At 39.3% G+C, this 23,576-nt stretch overlaps 1 protein-coding gene across 4 annotated transcripts in view; it reads right to left on the bottom strand.

Moving 5' to 3' along the window:
• The window catches only part of LOC306762959 (ATP-binding cassette sub-family C member 5), a 28,865-nt gene extending 18,746 nt beyond the window's left edge, over window positions 1-10,119 (bottom strand). For 2 of the 4 annotated variants that reach the window (XM_079249615.1, XM_079249618.1), the window contains exons 1-9: window positions 9,913-10,119; window positions 8,171-8,358; window positions 7,585-7,740; window positions 3,705-3,852; window positions 2,800-3,033; window positions 2,345-2,518; window positions 1,672-1,819; window positions 542-690; window positions 226-333 (exon numbers count right to left, since the gene is read on the bottom strand). In XM_079249615.1, the coding sequence (XP_079105741.1) occupies window positions 226-333; window positions 542-690; window positions 1,672-1,819; window positions 2,345-2,518; window positions 2,800-3,033; window positions 3,705-3,852; window positions 7,585-7,740; window positions 8,171-8,349 (1,296 nt within the window). In that variant the 5' untranslated portion in view covers window positions 8,350-8,358; window positions 9,913-10,119. Of the gene's footprint in view, window positions 1-225; window positions 334-541; window positions 691-1,671; window positions 1,820-2,344; window positions 2,519-2,799; window positions 3,034-3,704; window positions 3,853-7,584; window positions 7,741-8,170; window positions 8,359-8,863; window positions 9,002-9,912 lie in introns of those variants that run through there. The other 2 variants (XM_079249616.1, XM_079249617.1) reach the window with 2 other exon arrangements.
• Window positions 10,120-23,576: the final 13,457 nt, after the last annotated feature.

Genomic DNA, 23,576 nt, shown 5'->3' with positions numbered 1-23,576 from the left:
CATTCCTTTGAAAATGGTCAGAATCATTGTACTGAATGTACTTTCAGTACAATGGCTGAGTGCAAGAGTGAATAGAAAAACCCTGAAAGACCTTCAGAAAGTCTGGAGAACTATTGCTCAAGACCACTTTCAAAAATTTCAAGCAACTCTTGATTTCCGGAAACAAAATAGATGAAGACTGAATCACAGATTTGTCTCACAAGAAAACTTTTCTGCCTTACCCACCTGAAATCTTTTAATTGAGACAGCACCCTCTGACAGCGATCTCACGGCCAGCGGCGTGACTTTCAGGGCGAATGTCATGGAGTTGAAAACGGCAACCACAGTGAAAGCCTGACATGGAGTGTGGAAGGATAAAACAGCTATTAGCTATTTTTTTTCATCCAGCAAGTGACTTTAAAACCCAAATGAAGATTTCAAATCAACACAAATCCAAGACAAACTCTAAATGCTCATTAGTACAATATAAAGAATTTTTAAAGACATGTAAAACAGTCATTTGAAATGAGCATTGTGATTATTGGTTCCCATATATAAATACCTCAGCTGCAGTAAGGTCATAGCCTAGTGCCATATGTAGAGTGAAGGTGCACACACTCGCTATCACCACGACGATGGGAGCCACACCCACTGTGAGACTCTGGACGACTCCAGCTCTCTCTAGTATCCCTTTCTCCTCTGATCGCACCTCTGGGGAGGACGTATGAATGTGAGAAAGGAAAAAAACACACAAAAAGTATTGGCTGAGTGGCTCCCAAAGGGTTCTCCAATGAACATTCAATCAACATCTCCCCCAGAGTCATGAGCCAACAAAGCATGCATACAAAAACAAACACAAGAGGGAGGACAAGAGTCTCCCTTCTGAAAAAGGCTTGAAAACCTGCTGAGCCTTGATAACTCTCCAAGCCAAATGCCAAAATACTGACCCCTTGGTCCATGTTTGTATCTCCCACATGCAAGCACTGGCTGCTTTGTTAACCGAGCACGCCGGGTGAAAACACAAGAACAAAAAGCTTGAGCATCTTCAGCTCTAACTGCACAGTGTGTGAAATAAGAGAACACCCTCCTCCTGGTACATCTTATTTTCCATTTGGATTCCCTCTAGATGATATGTGTGTTTCTCTGTGAACTACAAAGGATGAGTCACACATCTCGGGCAAAAACACTGATCATCCATATAACAGTGATACTAATTAAAGGGAACGGCTCTGTAACCCTTAAGGCTCATTGGCCATTAAAGTGAATACCAATTAATTTTCCCTGTAATAGGTTATTACAGAACAGCAGTAAAACTGAGCCCCACCTGCTTAATCTGGAGAATAATTAAAAGAGGAAAATAAATTCTTATGCACAAGTTACAGCCAGGATGGAAAACAAAGGCCACCACTAATTTATAGATTAGAAGAACAGCCTTAACAGACATTTAGGTATCATAAGGCCATAATCACATTGCAAATTAACCTTGAAAACAATTAATTGCAGATGATAAACTGATCATTTGCAAGTCTTTAAACAAAGTGGAACATTATCTCGGTTGAGTTGGGATACAGATGGATGCAGATGCCTGCTAAAGCACTAAACAGCACAAAGTCCCCTGGAAAGGCAGCAGTTGTTGACCACAAACAGGAAATAAGCGCCGCATGTATCGCTGAGTCATTTAGGAGCACTCACTGTGAATGTTCTGTGCAAAAGCGTCCTCCCAACAATACATCTTGATGAACTTTATGCAGCTCAAGATTTCGTTCATCAGCCTCACGCGCCGGTCGGTGACCGCCACGCACTTCTTGCGGAAATATGCAGTCAGCCTCGACGCAAGCATCTGTCCAGACAGGAACAGGGAAAATGATGACACGAGAAATAAGTGGCAGGGGAGGAAATGAAAGACACAATCACATTAGCTGTGCTGGGCCTGTCCAGGGAAGCACAGTGATAAACGCCTTTCGCATCAGTGGCAGGTCTCTTGCTGTCAGGCTATGCCTTAGGCTGAGTTTAAGCAGAAAATAACAGCCACAAAGTTGACAGGAGATTGATAGCTACAAAGTTATGATCCTTTTAAAAAGTGCTGGTGGGGTTCTTTAATAGCCTGAATTAACTTTGTAAATGTCTTCTGCTGACCAAATTCATAAAAGTTCCAGCTCAAAAAATAATGAGTCCACAATAATATTTGTCTCAGCTCATTAAGCGAAATGCTGAGAAACGATCGTCCGTTGCAACTTACTGCTACGATGATAATGCTCATTACTTTGTCTAAATTTTCTTAATAAAGTTTGTTAGGAATTTGCTTTTTGCTGTTCGGAGTAATTTACACTTCACATATTCTGAGATGTTTGAGGAGAATTTGTACCATAATAGGGTAGAAGATGATGAAAATGGCTGACCCCAGCAGAGCAGTGGGGCCCAGGAAGTATGCAGTATAGGACAGACCAAGTATTCCCACCAGGGGCCCACCTGCCAGCAGGCAGCCCACTGATACTGCTTCATACAGCCGCTGGCCATCACTGGAGCAGATGTTGATCAACTAGGCAGGGAGACAATTTGCAACACAATTTACATTAAAAGTCTTCTTTGAGCTTAGCTATTTGGTCTCTATTCTAATGTTAATTTGTCGGAAAATTATCCTAAAGCTGTGGAGCGACTAATCTTAACAACCCCCCCTTTTCCTTCAAACTGTGAGATTTGTCAAGATCTAAGCAGAAATAGCACAAGAGCCTAAATTTAATCCATTTCAATCATCGGCATGTGGTGCTGGATTATTTTGTTCATTTGGAGATGGGTTTCCTCCAGGGTTACATCACCTACCTCGCCTGGGCTGATGTCTTTAGTGCTGCGCAGGCGAAGGATCTTCTGGAATGCAAAAGTAAGAGCAGCCCCGCGCAGGCGAGCAGCAGTGCGATAGTTAACAGCCCACATGAGCGCTAAAGACCAGGAGCGCATCAGTTCCATGAGGAAGATCCCGGCTACCAGAGACAGGCCGTACTGTACGGACTTCTGCGAGCTCTGAGAATACTCCAGCAGAGCTCGAACAAGAAGAGCCTGGGGACAAATAGCAATAGCAAGGACAAAGTGGAAAAATGAGGCAAAGGAATAAAAACTATCAATTAAGGAAGAAAGATAAAAGGTAGGACATAAAGGAGATAAAGAAGAACCAGAAAAAAAGACAAAGAATAAAGGGGGAGAATGAAAATTGTACAATATCAGAGATCCCAAAGATATAGATGAGAACGATATGGAAAATCAAAAGAATAACCCTAAATGCTTTGTGTTAAGTTATACAGATGAAACTAAAAGCAAATTGTTGCAGAATGAATTCACTCAACACCGCTTTGTCAGCATGTGCATTAATAAATCAGATATGAATGTGAGACAAACGCGCCATTGTGTTACAACTAAATCCAGTTAATGCTATTAGAAGTGGGTCGTTGTATTCACACAAGGCACACATAGGAAAACATCCAAATAAACTGCTTATAGGAGGAAGAACAATGCAACCGACTCAGAAAACAATAAAAATGAGGCATCCAGCTTATTGAACTCTTGAAGTTCAATGTGAAAGTTCTTCATTTCTGATGTTCAGGAACATGTGCACTTTGGAGATGTACTATCACACACACCAAAGGCAGTTTTAAAACCACCTCATGCATTGAAAGGTATACTGGCAAAATCAGCAACACAGAAAAAGAAAGGAGGATTAGGTGGATACTCACGGGCCCAACGAAGCCTGCTACCATTGTTAGGAGAAGGGAAAAGATGGCCACCAGCATGCGGGTTCGGCAGAACCTCCAGAAGACTCTTGTCAGGGATGCCCCCTCTCGCCCACATTTTTTGAGCTCATCATGCCACAAAAATTCAAGCCTGGAATCAAAAACCATAAATATATGACATGAAATGTAACTGAGCTGAATTCATACAATGAAAACACTCAACATCAGGTCAAACAATGTTTCATCCTATTTGAGATATGAGTGCTGCGCCAAATGATTTTATATTGCAGGTTAAAAGTTACCCTTTTTGAAGGGTGAAATTATCATTAAGTGTAAGATATATTTTCAATGTACTGCTCTCTTTACTTAAAATGATGTAAAAGCAGTTTATTAGACTGCCCAAAAGCACTGCAGGGGGTATAAATGGTCTGACAGCCAATCAGTCCAGCTCAAAACCACCAGAGAAAAATTTAAAGCAGCCAGAGTGGAAATAATGCAAAGGTGACCTCCAATATACAATCATGAATGATGCATCGCATAATTAGTCTGAGAAAGGTACCAAACATGTTGAAGATGTGCTAATGTACTTCTATTGCAACATAATGCCTCTTGAAGTGAATAAATATCTTGTTGGCCAAATGCTTCATTGCTAATGATGCCATAAAGCAGCAGCAGAGCAGCTGCAGAAAGTAATTTATGCCCAAACGACTTTATTAAAAACGTATCAGAGATAGGCAGAGCATTAAGCCCACTATACTCTCGTAATGCCTGATAATTAGTACTTGAAGTCAAATGGTGCCGAATCTAGGAAACTGCAATTAAACTGCAGCCAAGAGCAGCACAGATGCAGCTTGATTGATCGGAAACGTGAAGAGAGTGTCAGGGCCATGCTGACAAATAAATACATAATTAAATAGAAACAATTTTTATTTATTAAAAATCTTAACACCAAAGTTCTTGGCAGCATCTTTTCAAAGTTTTAACATTTACAGCAACACACACCAAAAGAACAATTCTTATGTTGCTAAAATGTTTTAGATTGTGGGCCCATTTTCTTTTCTGTCTTTTTATAGAAGGGCACTCATATTTCATTATAGACATCATATGTCCCACCATATTTGATGTGTAGGGTTTAAATTTCATCTGGAAATATCAAGTTTGTTCTTTCAATTTTTAACTTTTCCTCTCAAAAAAAAAACATTTTCTCCTATTTCTTTTTTTTTTTTTTTTTTTTTTTTTGCAACTGCCACAAATGCTGAAAGTTTCATTTGATTTCTCCCTCTTTCATTTTTCTATGATGGTGCTCTCATACCACATTACAGAAATGAGACTTCTATACAAGAACAGTGCATTTAATGTTGTTAATTCTCATCAATGGCTCATTCAAGAAAACTGTGAATAAAGTACAGAGAACATTTCTTATATTAACTTTTTCCAGCAACATCAAAAAAGTAATTAAAAAAAGAATGAAAGGTTATGCATATTCATAGCTTTAATAATGATTTAATATTGTGTTAACTATTTAAAAACTCCACGATGCAACATTTTATGGATACACACATATATGGAAATGAGAACACCACGGCAACAGTGTGGGCTCAAATGTGGGAATGATTTGCTATTAAACAGGACTGAAATGTTTCTAACAGCCACCAGCCAGATGGCAAGCGAAACTGATGTTTCAAGAGCGTGTTGGCTGGGACATCGCGTTCAAGGTTCGCACCTCACTGAGCACCAACAAGTGTCAACTCTCCCAGGGTGCTTTTCCAATTTCCCCTCGCTCCATCATCTCTGCTTTGCATTAAGGTTGTGTAACGGCACTTGCTATGTAAACGGACGATCCCCCCCCGCACCCCCACCCTAGTGTAATAGCTTTGTGCTGCTTTCTTGCTGCCCTTCTATGTGTTCTTTAACACACAAGAAGCAACTGCAGTAAACCAGCAGGCCCATAGCCACAATCTTTCAACAGAGGAAGTCACTGACAAGCCATGCAGTTGTCATCAGATACAAGACTGAAGTTCCTGAAATAGTCACCCTCCTCAAAACTGTGTAGTCATGGTGCAGAGATGTGAAACTGCATGAGCAATGGAAAAAACATAGACTTTTTTTGTTCATTGAGTAGAAGCATCCATATGTCCACTAATAAGCTTCTTGCACGTCTTGACAGTTCATTCAGAGACTTAGAGTGCTGCTGTTTCTCAAGCTGTAGTTTGGCAAACAAACTGTGACTTCTATCTCAGTCAATGACAGCTAATTAGTGTGACAGGGAGACACCGTGCGCTACAGGTAGAGGAGTGACATAAGCAAGTCAGGCCCCAACTCTCACTGTAATCTCTAATCCCTGCTATTCTTAGCCTCCATCCAAACACACCACAATGTCCCTGTATTAGTAAAGATAAACAGGCTGTTCCTCCATTAAGTCACTCTGAACACAACATCATGAACTCACACCATGCTTTCAGAGTACCTAAAAAATCTAAAGTCAAAGCAAAGTCCTACAGAAGTCTCTGTTTAGTAAAACATGAGCCGATTTCTAAAAGGCATGACACTAAAGATGAGATATTCCATCACATATTAAAGGCTTATTTCCATACCTTAAAGTTTCCAAATCAAAAGAAAATGTAAAATGGCTTGAAAGAATTGGTGGGGCACTCTGCATTGTGAGTATTTTGGGCAGTGACTCATTCCAGTTAGCAAGAGTCTTTCACTTCTTGTTTTGGAAAAGTTTGCCTTGTCTGCATGCAAATGGCTTTTAGCTCATTGGGATGTTTAGACAGTCTTGTGTGCACCGCTCCTTTCAAGACCAGATTTTTTATGTCGTATAGGTGTAGGAATGCTAAACCCTGAGGCTGTGTACTGTGGATTTAAAAGTATGTTTACAGTTATTATCTTGTAGAAACCACCTTATTTTCATCTTACAGCTGTAGTCTATACTTAAGGAAGGGCGATGCTTACTCCCAGAATTTGCTAGACTCTTATGGACCCTTTCTCATCAAAACCAGTGAAATCCTCACTGGTTGCATCACAAACTAAAAGCATAATTGTTCCATCCCTGTCTTTAACAGTTTGAGAGGTGTTCTTTTCTTTAGACTCTGTGTCTCCTTTTCCCAAACATTTATGTCCATTGTGTCAAAAAGTTGCATTTTGGCTGCTTCTCTCAGCAGGAACTTTACTCAGAATGCATCAGGCTTGTTTAGGTCTGGAAATTTCTGACACTTAATTTTGTGGTAAAGGTGCACATATGAGTCATCCATGAAAGTTTGTGCAAGTGTCACTGCGCAGAGGAAAAGTACAGGAGGTAAGAGTGTACAAGCAGGAGTAATAGGACCTCTAACTGCATTAGCTGGGTGCATTAGCTTTGAGCTTTAGCTGTCATTTTGATGGATTTCAGTAAGATTAACATGTTTGCATGTATTTCAAGTCTGATTTAGTTATAATCCAGTTTTTTCAAACATTTTCTAAATGTGCTAGCTTCTGAGTAAAGACCTACAAACCTCTTCTGTTGTGTGGAAGATAAACCCAGGACTTTGCTAGTTGCTTAGAGAGGCCAATGACATGGCTTTATATTGTTGGGACAAAATCTTGAGAATTTATAAACCTGTGAAACGTGCATCACCTGATTTCCTTCAAGGATGAATATGAACTAATGTAACTGAATTTATTTTCCAAAAGTTCAAGAAAATTTACCAAAGAGACAAACCTAATTATGACAGTCGAAAAGGCAACTATCTAAAAAAATACCCTTTGAAATAACTTTAACCTCTTGTAATTTTCCATTAATTCCAGTAGTCTGGGGATAATGTCTGTCAGCATCATGCTGAAATTTTTTATGACCACAGGTCACTTTCATGAGGCTAATCGAAGCAGTACACAGTTACCTCACCTTTGACAGTTGACTGTGGAGGCTTCATGGCAAGACAGTCCCCACACATCGTCTATAGACAAGCTGGATGTCTTATAGGCTTTCAGTGCCAGTGGGGAGAGCCAGTGCAGCGTCATGAATGAGAAGAGGCCAGCATTATCGACTGGGTGCTGATGCCTGAAATAGAGCGAAGATGTGGAAATGGGTGAGATTTCTAAATAAGCAAAGGCCACAACGAGGCGCTATGTTGGCAGAGCGGCCCACACGTATCGTTGAAAAATATGCGGCACCTTTGCTTGCCAGAGTCAATTGCAGGTGAATAATGGCTGTACTGTTTGGACAATAATTTTCACAGTCTTCACAGAAATCTAAGAGAGCAGCGAAAATAAAGGTCAGTGGTAGTTTATCAATTGGCTTATGTTCAAACACAGTGCTGTGTGTTGCTGGGGGATAAGTTCCCATCCCTTATCAAGGCCTCCTGCTACACCCCAACAGTCAGCACATTAGGCAGCAAACACAACAAACCTTCAGCATGCTGGCCTACAGCTGTCTGCCATCACGTCTACATTTAAGTGGTCAAAACAAACTTAAATAAAGCTTTGTTTACTTGTGCGTGATCCTGAAGGGCTTTAGAAGCTGCAGGCTTTTACAATAGCGGCCTCGTCTCTTCGACCCCCGATCCACTGATGCCTCTGCCTCCTCTTCCTCGAGTTCTGGCAGCGGTTGTGGGGATGACAGTGACAGGCCTTCCACCCGTCCGGCTGCTTCCAAGGCATCTGGAAACATGGCAGACGTCTGAGGAGACAAAAACAAACAAACGTCAATTCATTGTAAATACATTTTTTTGAACTGCAGCAACAGCTTGATCAGATAAAACTGCTAATCTTAATTACACAATGAGGACACTGACACACTGAAATTAACTGTCTTATATCTCTAATAAACTTTAATTTCAAAGATCTGATTGCATTGGCCAAAGTTGATAATGTGGTCACATATTACATTATATTAAAAAAAATCTAATCTTGTGGAAGTCAACGTTTTGCTGGATTATTCTGTTATCAGAATACTGGAGACACATTTTCTGATAAACATTAGTAAATCAGCACCTAGTAGCAATGAATGGAATTAATTTGTTATCCCTTAAGTGCAGAAGAAAGATTCAAAACCTAGCAAACCTCTCAGTAGGCCTGATAAAACACAGTAATCTGCCTGTTCTGTCTGCCTACCTAGAGCTAATACAGAGGGGTGGCGTATTGCTGAATCACCCTCTGAGACGCAGATAGACTTGAGAAATCACCTTGCTCACAGGTCATGAGCCCTCTCTGGCATAGTGCTTATCTATTTAAAGACAGCCTGCCAGCCACCCGGGGAGCACAGGAACAGACATCTGAGCTGCTGGTGTGTCCGTACACTGTCACTGATCCCTTCTGCAGTAAATCTCCGTGACAAGGTCAGTCCTGCTCGGTGTGGGGTGCAGATAGACCATCCAGGGAATGTGTTCAGTGGTGGGATTCAATACTGATAGCCCTGCTGGGGCACAAGTGGAAACTCATACCATAAGTTCTAGAGGGAAATATGTTGTTACATGTACTCACTTGTTGTTATGGGAACCAAACTTCTCTGCTCAGAAAGTTTTTTTTTTTGCTCTTAAAAAGGTGTTTTTGTGTGCATGCGTGTGTGTTCCCATCTGTTGCCCTCAGTGCTCATATCATGTGAAGTTTGTCATATGGCTGTGAACTTTCAGAGCTTACTTTCGGGAAGGACTGGCCATTATTTGTTATTGTCAAAAACTTCGCAACCATACACTCATAGAACTTCTTAGTATAAGAAAGTATGTGAAATGATTGCATGAGTTTGCAACTTAACCTGTTATTCAACTTCGAAGTGCCTTGTTGAAATGTCGCAGAACATAAAGCCAGTCATTGTTTGCTCAACAAAGCAGTCACAAAAATAAGCTGACTGATATGAGGTTCAACACAAAGAAACAAAACTAGAAATCAGAGCCAAAAAGTTAATAAGTACACTGAAAGTACATAAAGAAATGGCCCACATTACTAAAGATGAACTACAGTAGTCAAAGACTTGTTTCTGTCTTCATGTTTTAAACTCACATCAGAATTTAAATAAAAACACTGGCTATCAATTTCTGTCAAAACGGCTTCATCAACTAAGGAAGTCATTACTGATAAGATATCAGTACACTAGTTAAAGATGCTACTTATTAACTTTAATTTCCCAGTAACCAACATTTTTCTCATCACAATTAGTTTACTATTTATTCTATAGTCTCTGAAATTTTTAAAGTAACTGAAAAAACATCAGAAATAATTTTTTTTTATCACTTACACACTCACGTTCAACTCCTCCTGACTCGGGTCACCTTGGTAGCAGTTCAGGTCTCAGATGTTGTTTTCAAGAGCAGGAAGCAAACATGAGGATGACCATGGCGTCTCTTCTCCCAGTTTTATCATTAAATCTGAACTTGGTCTTGTCATGGACGCATCTTCCTCAGGAGTGAATGAAAACAGGGTGAGGGAACATGGTTAACTTTGCGCCTCACGTGTATACAGTACGTGCTGCTTCCTCCCGGCAGCGTCCGCGGGACCGCTCTGCTGTCACATAACGACTTCACACGCGACCCTACAGGGAGAGGAATTCCCGACATCACGGTGATGTCATCGCAGCCCCACCAACCGGTAACGCCGCTCAGCCGTTGCCTTAGCAACGGATATAATAACCAGGAAGTCTGCGGCTCGAGGGAAGTTGGCGCGCCAATGAGGGGGCGGAGCCAGAGATAAGGAAGAGAATCTGATTGGCTGTCTTCTGCGATGGTGGACGGCTGTCTGCTGGTGTGAGAGGGCTGACAACAGTTGACAACAAAGCAGTAATGAACAGAAACTTATTTAAGCTTGAGTGAGACTATTACACTGGGACTTTTTTTTGTTAAACAGCCCTTTTTTTTTTTTTCTTTTTCTTTTTTTTCTTTTTAAAGTAACCACATCATTAAGAATATTAATGGTGCCTAAGCCAATTGATATTAAAATAGACTTCTATTCTTTACAAGCTTTGTCTCCAGATGTGTATTTTTAAGTCTGTTATTTTATGATAAATAAGTTGTTTTGTTTCAAAAGGAGAGTTGTCTGGGCATCACTGTTACATAAGACTTATTTAATAACAAAGCTATGTTTGTGAGCTTATTATGATGACTTAGATAGATATTTATTTGTGGGCCTTTGGACCTAAAATATCTATTCTAAACCCTACATTTCTTTCTAACCTTGTTTATGGTTATGAGTAAAAACTGCCACAACTTTTAAAAAGGTATTCAGCTCTTCTATTCAAATAAAGGTACTCCATTAACAATGTAAAAATGCTTAGCTGCTAAATGTGCTTCAAAAACTTCCTGATACTGATATTTTCTTAATAAAATATATTTAAATGCAGTTATATTTACAGTTTTTGTTGTCTTTAGGTAAACCAGATAATAGCAGCTTGTATGGTGACCAGTTGGGTTTGTAAGGGGAGTAGAGAAGAAGCACATTCTGGTCTGATGTTCCTAAAGGAGGCAGGACAGAGGAGCTTTATGAACTTTATGTGCAAGTTTGCTGCCCCACCTCTGCAGGTGCAGCACATTCAACAGCAAATGAAGTAGATAATACTGCTTTCCTGTATTTTTTCTAAAACCTTTTCAGCACTCTGAGCTTGTTGATTTTGTTTACTAGCAATCTCACACTACTGACCTCACTCCTGCCCTTCATCCTCTCCACTCCCTCTTCAACTCGATTGCTTGGGGTGTTATTTTGATGGTTATCTTGGTTTTGGATAAGTTACTTAGGTTGCTTGTTGCTTTAATTTTCAACTCTTTGGGAAGCTGCTGTTGTAAAAAAAAAAAGTGCTATATAAATAAAATTGAACTTGAACTTGAATTTAATCCGTTGATCCCACTGGCAAACATAGAAAAGTGATGTGTGTTACAGAATCAGATAGTTTGTGTTGTTGTTTTTTTTATTTATTTATTTATTTTTTTTACACAATTTCTTGAAAATTAGAAATATGAAAGTGAGCAAGGGGAAAAATTCTTCCTGTAATTTAATTGTTTAGAAAATCTGATGTGTAATCTCAGAGGAGCTCAAAGTTGTTTTATTTTGTTAGAAATTAAAGTTTGAGCTGCACTAATCTTTTTAAATCCCTGTCAGCACAGAGGTGATCCTGGTTAAACGCTGCCTGGTGTATGTAACAAAGAGCATTTGTCTTTGTACTTCTATTTAAACTCACACAAAACGCCAATGCAATTTATGCATTCATTCATGTAAAATTCACAAAAATTACATAATGACCATCTATAATGAATAATGTGTCCTAAATATACCTCTTTGCCTAAAGGGCTGGGGAGTCTACTTCATTAATTTACTTATCACCCACTGTGCACATTTAAGCAAAGAATTTTTCAATATGAATTTGTAAAAAAAAAAAAAAAAGAAAGAAAAAGAAAAAAGAAACAAACTCTGAAGCACAGAGGGGCGCTTTTGATGCTATAGTAACCTGAAATCTTTCAGCTCTACTATTATGTTCAAAAAATGCTTTTATTAACTGAGCAACTTTTGACGTTCAAACTGAGCTTGAGTTACTTCTCCTTCATGTCTCACTGTATGGTGACATGAAAGTTTCCTTTTGCAAATGATATGGCTTTCAGTTCAGCTGGCTTTGCAAATAACATTTTCACCAAGACATGTTAATGTGACAAAAAAGTAATTCAATGGAAATTAATCAGCCTTGCACAGCAGTGCAGGGAAAAAAAAAAACACAATCCATCCTTTTTTTTTTTTTTTTTTTACACCCACTCACTGGAGCCAATCCCAGCTGCTATCAGGCAAGAGTCAGGGTGCTGCCTGGACAGGAAACCAGTCCATCACAGGGCAAACACAGAGACAAACAAACACTCAAACTCATTCACTCCTAGCGAGAATTTAGAAAATCCAATTAACCCAACAGAAAACTTGTCAAGTTTGTTTTTGGAACCCACGCATGCACAGGGAAAACATTCAAGCTCCACACAGAAAGGCTGCAGCTGATGTTCGAATAGTAACTATCTTCCTGTGAGGCAACAGTGCTGACCATACGGACACTCCACCACCCCCAACAAAAATATAACCATAGGTCGACTAAATTATAAACATGAGGAAAAAAAATGTTCATGACTGGGCAAGTTTAATTTTGGTGAAGGTATTGTGCAGCAATGAAGCTTTATCTTACTTAAAAAGATTAAGAATAATAAGCAATTATCTTATTTTCTTTTGTTTCTTCTAGTAGCTTAAATCTGTTCTTCAAGTGCTTGCATTGAAACTCAGGACAAGCAAGACCAATTATTATAAGTGTTATGAACTGCCATGGAGGTCAGAAAATCATCCTTAACACTGTCTTAGCCTGACCCGAATGTGTGTATCTTTCCAACATCCAACATGAAGAAGCACTGAGGAATAGAAATAAAACAAAGCAGCAATGCGAACAGTGAGCCAGCATTCATGAAGGGAACTGACACACACATCTATCCAGATGTTGCATTGATTTGACATATCCTACCTTAATATTTCCCCATAAATGTTTTGAAATATTATTTCAACTAGTTTAATTCATACAAGAGACTGATTGTGAAATTATGAGCCAATCCCATTAGAGAATCCCATGAAGACCAAACCCATGAAAAAGTGCTCAGATATGTCAAAATTTTAAACATGAGGTCATTATTGGTCCCTTTAACCAAATGTAAAATACAAAATAAAAAGTACATACAATTTTAGGAATATTTATCATTTATTACCATGTGATAGGTCAAAGTTTTTACAGTCTTCTGCTTTCTGGTGTCCATTAAGGGGCAGAAGACAAATATTACATTGTGTTCTACAGGATTTTGAGTCAAGGTTTTTAAATGATACCAAATGTCTCAGAAGCTGTGTGTATCATATATGTCACACTGGATTCTTATGGGTTAAAAAAATCAGCCATATCAAATTATGACATGATTTATTTTGCTTATTGTAAAAACATAAAACGTTTCACATTATAATGTGATACGTCTTATTGTAAGAACATGAAGCACAAAATACAATATGCAAAAAATTCAACCCAATATTGGCGAAAAAGACTTCTTTTCAGTTTTTTGTGTCACTGTTCAAATGTTATACTTTGATTTATTGTTGGAAAAAAAAAGACAAAGAAAAACTTTAAAAACAGGTTAGAGTATAGAAATTGTCTTGACAAAACCAACCTGTGTTCACCCTCCTTGAAGGCAGTCTTTATATGTGATCAATCCAAACTGACCCCATGTTTTATTTTCAGAAGATGAAACACGAAGTGCTGTATGTAGGTCTTGTTGCAACTCAGAAATACTGGAACAAAATACATTGTGGAGATTGTTCTCATCAAGCAGAAACATTTCAGTCATTTTAGGTAAGGATTCATTTTGCTTCTCTGATTTATTGTTGTACAGGAATGTGGGGCTTCTGAGCCACATCACTTGCCTGCACGTAGTGAGAATATGCATTTGTGTCTGTGTGTGTGTGTGTGTGTGTGTGTTGCTTTTGGTTAACATGTACCAGTGGGTATACTTTATGGCCTACTTGCTGTCAGAAAACTAAAATGAAAATTATACAGGATATATGCACCGCTGGCAGAATTAAGTTGCAGACACAAAGACGCAGTCCGGTTTAAAGGTGCATTGCAACATTATTGCAGTGTTCCCACAAGGTTTACTGCTGTCCCAGTTTCTCCCCGTCTCAGCCTAGTATGAACAGCTTACTCTCATTTGGTAAACTAGAGTAAATATGATCTACTTCATGCACAGTTTCTTCAAATACAAACTCGGTTAACAACAATATATTCCACATTTTCACCACAAAGCATTTCACATTGAACATGAGTTTCATGTTTAACAATTAAACTTATCACGTTATAATGCGATAAGATCCATCTTATCAGCTCAACGCTTTTGTACAAACAAAGCTAACACCCAGCTAATTCTTTCATCCACCCTGTTACAGGAAATGAGTAGTCATTTCTGATGCAGGGGTTATGTCAATCATCATATGACCAAGTGGTTTAGTGACTGCATGACAGGCAGATCTTAGACAATATATTCTTTGTTTTCTGTGGTTATTGTTTCATTGTTCAATTCAATTCAACTTTATTTATATAGCGTCAAATCACGGCAATGCCATCTCAAGACGCTTTACAGACAGAGGGGAAAACATAATGAAGGCCAATTCATATAGTCTATATAAGGAAACCAACAGATTGAGTTGAGTCCAACTCAATCTCCCATCCTGAGCAAGCACACTGGCAACAGTGGGAAGGAAAAAACTCCCTTTTAACAGGAAGGAAACCTCCGGCAGAACCCGGCTCAGGACAGGCAGCCATCTGCCTCTGCTGTGTGGGGGGAAGAGGACAGAAAGACAACAGACAACAGGAACTGCTACTCCCGGCCAGGGAGACCTGCTGAGACAGGAGACATACATGTTAATGATGCAACACTGTTATGGGGGGGGGGGGGGGGGGGGGGGGGGGGGTAAAAGAAAGAGATAAAGAGAAAAAGAAAGAAGCTCAGTGTATCAGGAAATGTCCCTCAGCAGTCTAAACCTATAGCAGCATAACTAAGGGATGCTAACCATCCCTAGCTATAGGACTTATCAAAAAGATAAGTCTTCAGCCTAGTCTTAAAGGTGGGGAGGGTGTCTGCTTCCCTAACACTAACTGGGAGCTTATTCCATAAGAGAGGGGCCTGATAACCAAAGGCTCTGCCTCCTGCTCGGCTCTTTGAGACTCTAGGAACCACAAGTAAGCCTGCAGTCTGCGAACGAAGTACTCTGCTTGGTATATAAGGAACAATGAGGTCTTTGATATATAGTGGTGCCTGGTTGTGGAGGGCTTTATATGTAAGGAGAAGGGTTTTAAATTCTATTCTAGATTCAACAGGCAGCCAATGAAGAGAGGCTAAAACTGGAGAAATATGATCTCTCATGCTGGTTCTGGTCAGGACTCTGGCTGCAGAATTCTGGATCAGCTGAAGGCTTTTCAGGGCATATTTAGGACAGCCCAGTAATAGAGAGTTACAGTAATCTAGTCTCGAAGTAACAAAAGCGTGAACCAGTTTTTCTGCATCACTCTGAGACCGAATGTCCCTAATTTTGGCTATATTACGTAAATGAAAGAAGGCTGTTTTAGTAACCTGCTTAATATGTGGGCCAAAGGACAGGTCAGGGTCAAATATTACTCCAAGGTTTCTCACTGTAGCACTGGAAGCTAAAGTAATGCCATCCAGGTTCATTACAAAACCGGAAAATTTAGCTCTGAGTTTTTCAGATCCAACGAGAATTACTTCAGTCTTATCTGAGTTTAAGAGGAGAAAATTTCTAGACATCCAAGTCTTTATGTCTATGAGACAATTTTGTAGCCTATTGGGCTGATTTGTTTCATCTGGTTTAAAGGATAAGTATAGTTGAGTATCATCTGCATAACAATTAAAGTTTATTCCATGCTGTCTAATAATTTTGCCTAAAGGGAGCATATATAGCGTGAAGAGTATTGGTCCAAGTACAGAACATTGAGAAACTCCATGACTTACTGTAGTTTGGGAGGAGGACTTGTCATTTACATGAACAAACTGAAGTCTATCAGATAAATATGATTTAAACCAGCTTAACGCTGTACCTGTAATTCCAATCACCTGTTCTAGTCTTTGTAACAGAATGTTATGATCGACTGTATCAAATGCAGCACTAAGATCAAGCAAGATAAGTACGGACACAAGTCCTTTGTCTGAGGCCATAAGAAGGTCATTAGTAACTTTCACCAATGCTGTCTCAGTGCTATGATGAGCTCTAAATCCTTACTGAAACTCCTCGCATAAATTATTTCTGCTCAGGTGGGCATGTAGCTGAGCTGAAACTATTTTCTCCAGAATTTTGGACATAAACGGGAGGTTAGATATAGGTCTATAATTTGCTATCACCTCTGGATCCAGAGATTGCTTTTTAAGTAAAGGCTTGATTACAGCAGTTTTAAATGATTGTGGTACATATCCTGTCACTAAAGACATATTGATAAGATTTAGTAGTGATGTATTAATTAAAGGGAAAATGTCCTTAAAGAGGCTCGTTGGGAGAGGGTCTAAGATACAGGTGGATGGTTTAGATGAAGCTATTATTTTAGTTAATTCAGAGGGTTGGACAGAACAGAAACTATTTAGACACAAGTCAGATCCTGGTTCTAAGGATGCTTCGGAGACCACAACAGGCTCAACATTATAGGTAGAAGGAAGAGTATTGTGAATTTGATCTCTAATAGTGTCAATTTTATTCCTGAAAAAAATACATGAAATCATCACAGCTAAGTGAGAAAGGAATACATGGCTCCACAGCGCTCGGGCTCCTAGTAAGCCTAGCTACAGTGCTGAAAAGAAACCGAGGGTTGTTTTTGTTTTCCTCTATCAATGATGAATAATAAGCTGTTCTTGCCGTACGTAAGGCTTTTTTGTATACGCTTAAACTTTCTTTCCAGGTTAAGTGAGACTCCTCTAGTCCTGATGAACGCATACATACATACATACATACATACATACATATACGTATATACATATATACATATATACATATACATATATACATATATATATATATACATATATACATATATATATATATACATATATACATATATACATATATATATATATATATATATACATATATACATATATACATATATATATATATATATATATATATATATATATATATATATATATAGCCTTTTCCTACCAGGCTTTATCAAGTTATAACATAACTTTTGAGGTAAACCATCAGCCACAACCCAAAATTTAGCAAGTCTGCCATGTGCTTAAAATGTCATAACTGTCACAATAAACTTTTAATTGTCCCTTCTGTCCATTTGCATGTATCAAGTCAGTCAACAGCAAACAAGTTTTTAGCTAGTGTGAGTAAAATACAGTATAATGCATTGTGATCAACTATGACCAGTGAAGAAAGCAGCAAACTTTTTTATCTTGAGCTAATTTGATGAAACAAAACAGGAAGGCTAAGATACTCAAATGGAAGAACATGCTTTTAGTCACTGATAAAAATTGGCTTGATTTTCCAAAATAAAGATTTTAAAGCTGGAGTAGGTAATGTTGGGGAGCTAAAAAGATGTGAAAGTAGCACCCTGTCTTGGCTCCTCCCCCTCTAGTTTTGCTCCTCGTGTGATCCAAGGCTTTTTTATTCCCTCCGCCAAGAAGGTTATGTTATTACAGGCGTTTATCTGTTTGTGTTCAAGATAACTCAAAGTTATGGACAGATTTTAATTACATTTTTGCGAGTTGTTGGAAATGTGAAAAGGAAGAACAGGCTTAATTTCGGTGGTGATCCTGATCACCGTTTGGATCCAGGAATTTTTTCAAATGCCGTGGCGAAGGTTTGCGCTGTCCGAGTGCTTTTCTAGTTTACAGGTTTTTCCACCAATGATTTTCTCTTTCTCGGTTGTTTAGCGGGAGGGGGCAAATAAACCGAGCCGGCTCTGGAAATCCTTCCTGCATTTTCCCAGCCATGAAGAAGCTTACGAAATATAAGAAATGAACAACTTCAATTCGGCTCGAATGTATTGATTGGTCATAGTTTTTACAAATTTACTGTAAACAGAGGGCTCTAACTATATTTCTTACTGTTCATGATTTAAAAATGTACAGACTACTGTAAGTACTAGGAAGCACTTTACCCAGAGTAAAAGAAATGTCTCCGAGCAAGATCACCTACCCTAGCTTTAAGAAAAATCCCACCCCACTTACAAACACTGCTAGATGAAAAAGAAAAGTCACAAACCAAGTAATCACCAATTATTATCATTCGGGATTTTTTTCTGTCCAGATTTCTTCTTGGAAGATAATAATTTCCTACTATACTGCCAGTTTTCAAATAGAACAAAATGACAATGCACATCACTTGGGGCAGCCTTTTGTTCACACTGGTTCAACCCATCTGAATTAATTCAAGTTCATGTTTAGATTAAATAGACTTTTTGTTTGTTTTTTTTTTGCTTAAAAATGTTCTTTATATAAGATGTGAAAGAATGCTACAGTCATGCTGGCAGCCATACAGCAGGCAGGAGAAAAAAATACATTAAACAGTGAAGAAAATCATCTATATGGCCTCACTTTACTGAGCTGGGAAATTTGCTGAACTTCTGCAATCAATGCTCTGAATGTGGACTTCGCTATCAACCCCCTGAGACATTTAAGATAACAGCTGAGCTGCTGCTGAATCTGGAGACCGTTGCAATCACAGTATTTCTACTTTTTGACCAGCATTACAGCATGATTTTAGAAGGGAATGCTACCGCTGATAGGTATGTTCAGTGAAAGGGCTGTCCAATGTAACTTTGAGAGGAAGATTTAAAGTGTAAAACATAGATACATTTAAAACTACGACTCCCTGTAATAGTGGGTTGGAGACTTAAGGTAGATTTTGCTTGATATTATGTTTCATAATATGAGCTGAATATGTTCATATGTCAATATGTTCAAAAGTTTCAGTTCACCCCCTACCTTCAGCCCAGCAGATCACACACCCTCCATAAGCCCACTGCTTTCCTGTCACACCTCCAATCTGTCACCCTGCAGCTCAGTCATGGACCAGAACACAGCTTCATCTTCCTCCATATCAGGACATCCCGAGACCTCCACCTTGTTTGTCTCTTGCAATCAGATTAAGAAGCAACTTGAGAAACTGAACCAGAACAAGGCTGCATGTCCAGATGGTGTCAGTCCCAGAGTTCTCAAGACCTGCTCAAAACAACTATGTCCGATTCTCCAGCACCTTTTCAACACCAGTTTGAGACTAAATAGAGTCCTGGTGCTGTGGAAAGCATCCTACCTTGTTCCAGTGTTAAAAAAAACACAACCAACTGGACCAAATGACCACAGACCAGTTGCCCTGACATCTCACATCATGAAAGTCCTGGAGAGAGTCTTACTGGCTCACCTCAACAAGCAAGTAAACACCTTTCAGGACCCATTATAGTTTGCACATTGTAATGGACTTGGGGTCGAAGATGCCATCATATACCTGCTCCAGAGAGCACACTCTCATCTGGACCATTCAGGCAGCACTCTCAGGATCATGTTCTTTGATTTCTCAAGTGCTTTTAATATCATTCAGCCTGCTTTGTTATGTGAGAAGCTCCATAAATCCCAAGTGGATACCTCCACAACCACCTGGATCTATGACTACCTCACAAACAGACCACAGTTTGTGAAACTGAAAGGTTGTGTGTCTGAGATGGAGGTCAGCAGCACTGGTGCACCACAAGGAACTGTACTCTCACCATTCCTCTTCACACTGTACACCTCCGACTTCCAGTACAACTCTGAGTCCTGTCATCTGCAGAAATACTCTGATGACTCTGCAGTTGTGGGGTGTATCAGTGATGGACAAGAAGCAGAGTACAGAGAACTGGTCAGTCAGTTTGTTAAATGGTGCGGTGACAATCATCTCATATTAAATACCAGCAAAACAAGAGATGATTGTTGACTTCAGGAGGAACAAGAATAAACAAAGCACTGTTTCCATCCTGGGAGAGGAGGTGGAGGAGGAATACAAGTATCTTGGAGTTCAGCTGGACAACAAACTGGACTGGAAATGCAACACTGAATACATCTACAAGAAAGGTCAGAGCAGACTCTCTGAGAGGGAAGTTGAGATCTTTTAACGTCTTTTAACGTCTGCACCAAGACGTTGCATATCTTCTATAAGTCTGTTGTGGAGAGTGCAGTGAGCTTTGCAGCATCTGCTGGGGCAGTAGCATCAGAACCAGAGACTTGAAGAGAATAAACAAACTGATCAAGAAAGCTGGTTCTGTGCTTGGAGTAACTGGAGCCGCTGGAGCTGATTGTCCAAAGAGAAATGCTGCACAAGCTGATGAAGATGATGGAGGATTCTTCACACCCTCTCCACAACACGGTGATGAAACAACAAAGTGTGTTCAGTGAGAGGCTTCTTCAGGTCCGATGTAAGACTGAAAGATACAGAAGATCATTCCTGCCAGCAGCCATCAGCCTCAGAAACAAGACCTCCTCTAATTACCAGCAATTATCAACTACAATATTAAATTTGATTAATAAAGTATTTTTTATTTAATTTTCATTTCATTTCATTGTTGGCACTTCATATGGTTGTTCATGTATGAACTTCTATGCTGGAAACTGGTCCTGAACCTCTAGAGCAGGAAGCTTAAGTTGAAGGTCTTACACAGTATCTTCTCAGCTATTTGCAGGACTGCGCTCTTCTGGATGGATATGTCCGATGTCTTGTCAGGGATCTGTTGGAGCCACTTGTCCAGCGTGGGGGACTTGGCCTCCAGTGCTCCAATGACTACAGGTACTACTGTTGCTTTCACCTTCAAGGCTTTCTCTAATGCTTCCATGACTCCTTGGTATTTCTCCCGTTTACCTTTTTCAGTCTTCAGTTATTTGAGTGACTGTTGTAAATTTGGTCTTTTCCTTTATGAAAAGTTATGAATAAATTTGAGAGTGACTGTAAAAGAGAAAGTGGGTTAGGAGGTAAAGATTGATCCTTGTGCGGCTGCATATTTACTATACAGAGTAAACGAAACACATTGCCAACAATAGTGTTCATCAACAACAAAACAGATTTCTTTTGTTTTTCAACTGGTCTTCCTTTCTTTTAAACTCTTCAAGCATAACATTTTGTGAAGATATGGTGACAGTGCTGCTCAAGTCTGTTGCCCACACTATCGGGGAAAACTCAGTCGAAGTAGCTGTTAAATTTTCTTGCTTCTACCTCCAGGATGCAAAGGGGGGTGATTACACCTGGATAAAGCTGCAGCTAGCTTCAGCGTAAACCCCCTTCACTTTACCGAGCAACGGTGAAGCAAACACGGAACTCTGCTATCACTAAAAAAGCAGTGTGGTGTTTATTTCTAAAGCGAATGACAAAACATTCACTGCTAAAAAGGAAGTTTCTAACAGCTAACTTCTCCTGCTCTAACATCCCTGCCCTGACTCCAGCGTGCTCTCTCATTCTAACTAAACCTTAAAGGGGCCATGCTTTTCTTTTAACAGCACTGCATTAGTAAAATAAAACATAATGGTTCCCTAAACAACATCATATCTCTTTGCATTGACATGGGACTTGCAATCTCTTTTTAAAAATTTTGTTTATCTAGCAGACCAGGTATAATTGTCGACTGGGACAATATTTGGCCCGCAAGCCACTAGTTGGTGACCAATGAACTAGAGCTAATTGTAGGAGAAAAAGTTGAACGGCAGCAACAAAAAAATCTAAACATAATGAACATAACTACACAATGCACTTCTCTGAGTTAGAGGCTTTTCTGGTGTCAGGTCATTCCTGCCCAGTGGTGAGTGCAAATAAACTGCAATACAGTACATGAGGCAAAATTATTGATTGCACAGTTCTAACAAGATGAAAGTCAATATTTCATATAAGTTCCAGGTCAACAACAGCTAAACCCTAACGGCCAAGATGTCTTGTAATTTTGGAAAAAGTCTTCCGGAGTTATTCTCCACTCTTGCTGAAAGACATCTTACAGCTCTTCTTTGGATGCTGACTTCCTATTGTTCCATTCTGTGTCAAGATGATCCAACACTGCTTCGATATTGTTGAGGTCAGGGCTCTGGAAAGGATTTACCACTTCATAAGATCTGGAGTCGTGGATTTTCAATCCAGTTCTTGTGTAATTTGCCATTTCTCTACGGTTGGTTTGACTCCTTAACCACCACCCTTCCTTAGAGACTGTTTCTGATAAAGCTTCTGTTAATTGCAGGCACATGTCATGAGCTCTAGGGTTGGGTAGGCAGACAGTCGCAATTGCAACAAATGATTGTTTGAAAGACAGGTAAGTGCCTGCTTAATCTAACATAATCAAGGTTGTTAGACATCAAAAACTTGACCCCAGACTATTTAACTTTGTAAGTCTTGACCACCAGAAGCGTATGTTGATGTTGTTTCTTAAAAGAGGACATTGAAAATGGTTTAACTCTCTTTAGCAGGGTCATCCCTTCAGCGAACACGTGGATCAACTTTGAGAGTAAAGCATCAATTCAATAATCCTTTTAAACATAAGTTACCCATTAGCATAGTGCAATAACGTAGAAAGGCAGCGCCTTTTATGTAAAGGATTTTACATGCGGGAACAGACCGCACATTCGCAAACACACATCATTGTCACAATATAAAAGGAAAAGTCAGTGCAAGACTGCGCCGACGTCCTCGACTGCACAGCGCAAGGGTGAATTGTGCAGCTTCTCCACCTGGCCAGGAGGAGGTGCTGTTGAGTAATTTCTTTTTTTTTTTTATTGCGCTATAAAAAGCACTAAATGCCTTCAGTTTTAAATCGATAGGTGGTGAAGAATACAGGAAATTATCATTAAAGATAATAGTAAATAAAGAAAGTGAAAAATATATAAACTGATTATCAAAATGGAATGATTACATTTATTTCTTTTTTGCCTACCTTGCCTACCCTGACTGCACACCACTGGTTAATGGTGCATCAACTGAAGGTGCAGATCCTCTGTTCATCTACTTTACATCTTAATTTTCTGGCCTGACTCTTCTCCTTTTGTCCTTCATCTATTTATTTTTCTCAGCATTTGGAAATGACACTGCACATGCTGAGATACAATACTTTTTCAGCTATAGCTCTCTGGAATTTAGATTGTAGGTGCTTCCCCAAAATAAGTTATCAAGTTTCTATTTAGTAGAGTATGGTACCATCCTGTGTGGCACTCAAGGTGAAAGCAGTAGCAGATAGAAGCTTTTGTATAGACTTCAACCTATTTCTCTGAGAGGAAACTAGACTTCTGCACCTCCTCTTGGTTTTGTCTTGAAGAAGACGCTGATCATACTACAGACCAGATAAGATAGTGTAGGAAAGTTTCACACAACGTATATGCAATAAATGGGTTTACTTACTGCGAATCG

This window comes from Telmatherina bonti (genome assembly GCF_933228915.1).
Source record: "Telmatherina bonti genome assembly, chromosome: 12".
NCBI classification, from domain to species: domain Eukaryota; kingdom Metazoa; phylum Chordata; class Actinopteri; order Atheriniformes; family Telmatherinidae; genus Telmatherina; species Telmatherina bonti.
This window is presented reverse-complemented; position numbering and strand designations above follow the sequence as displayed.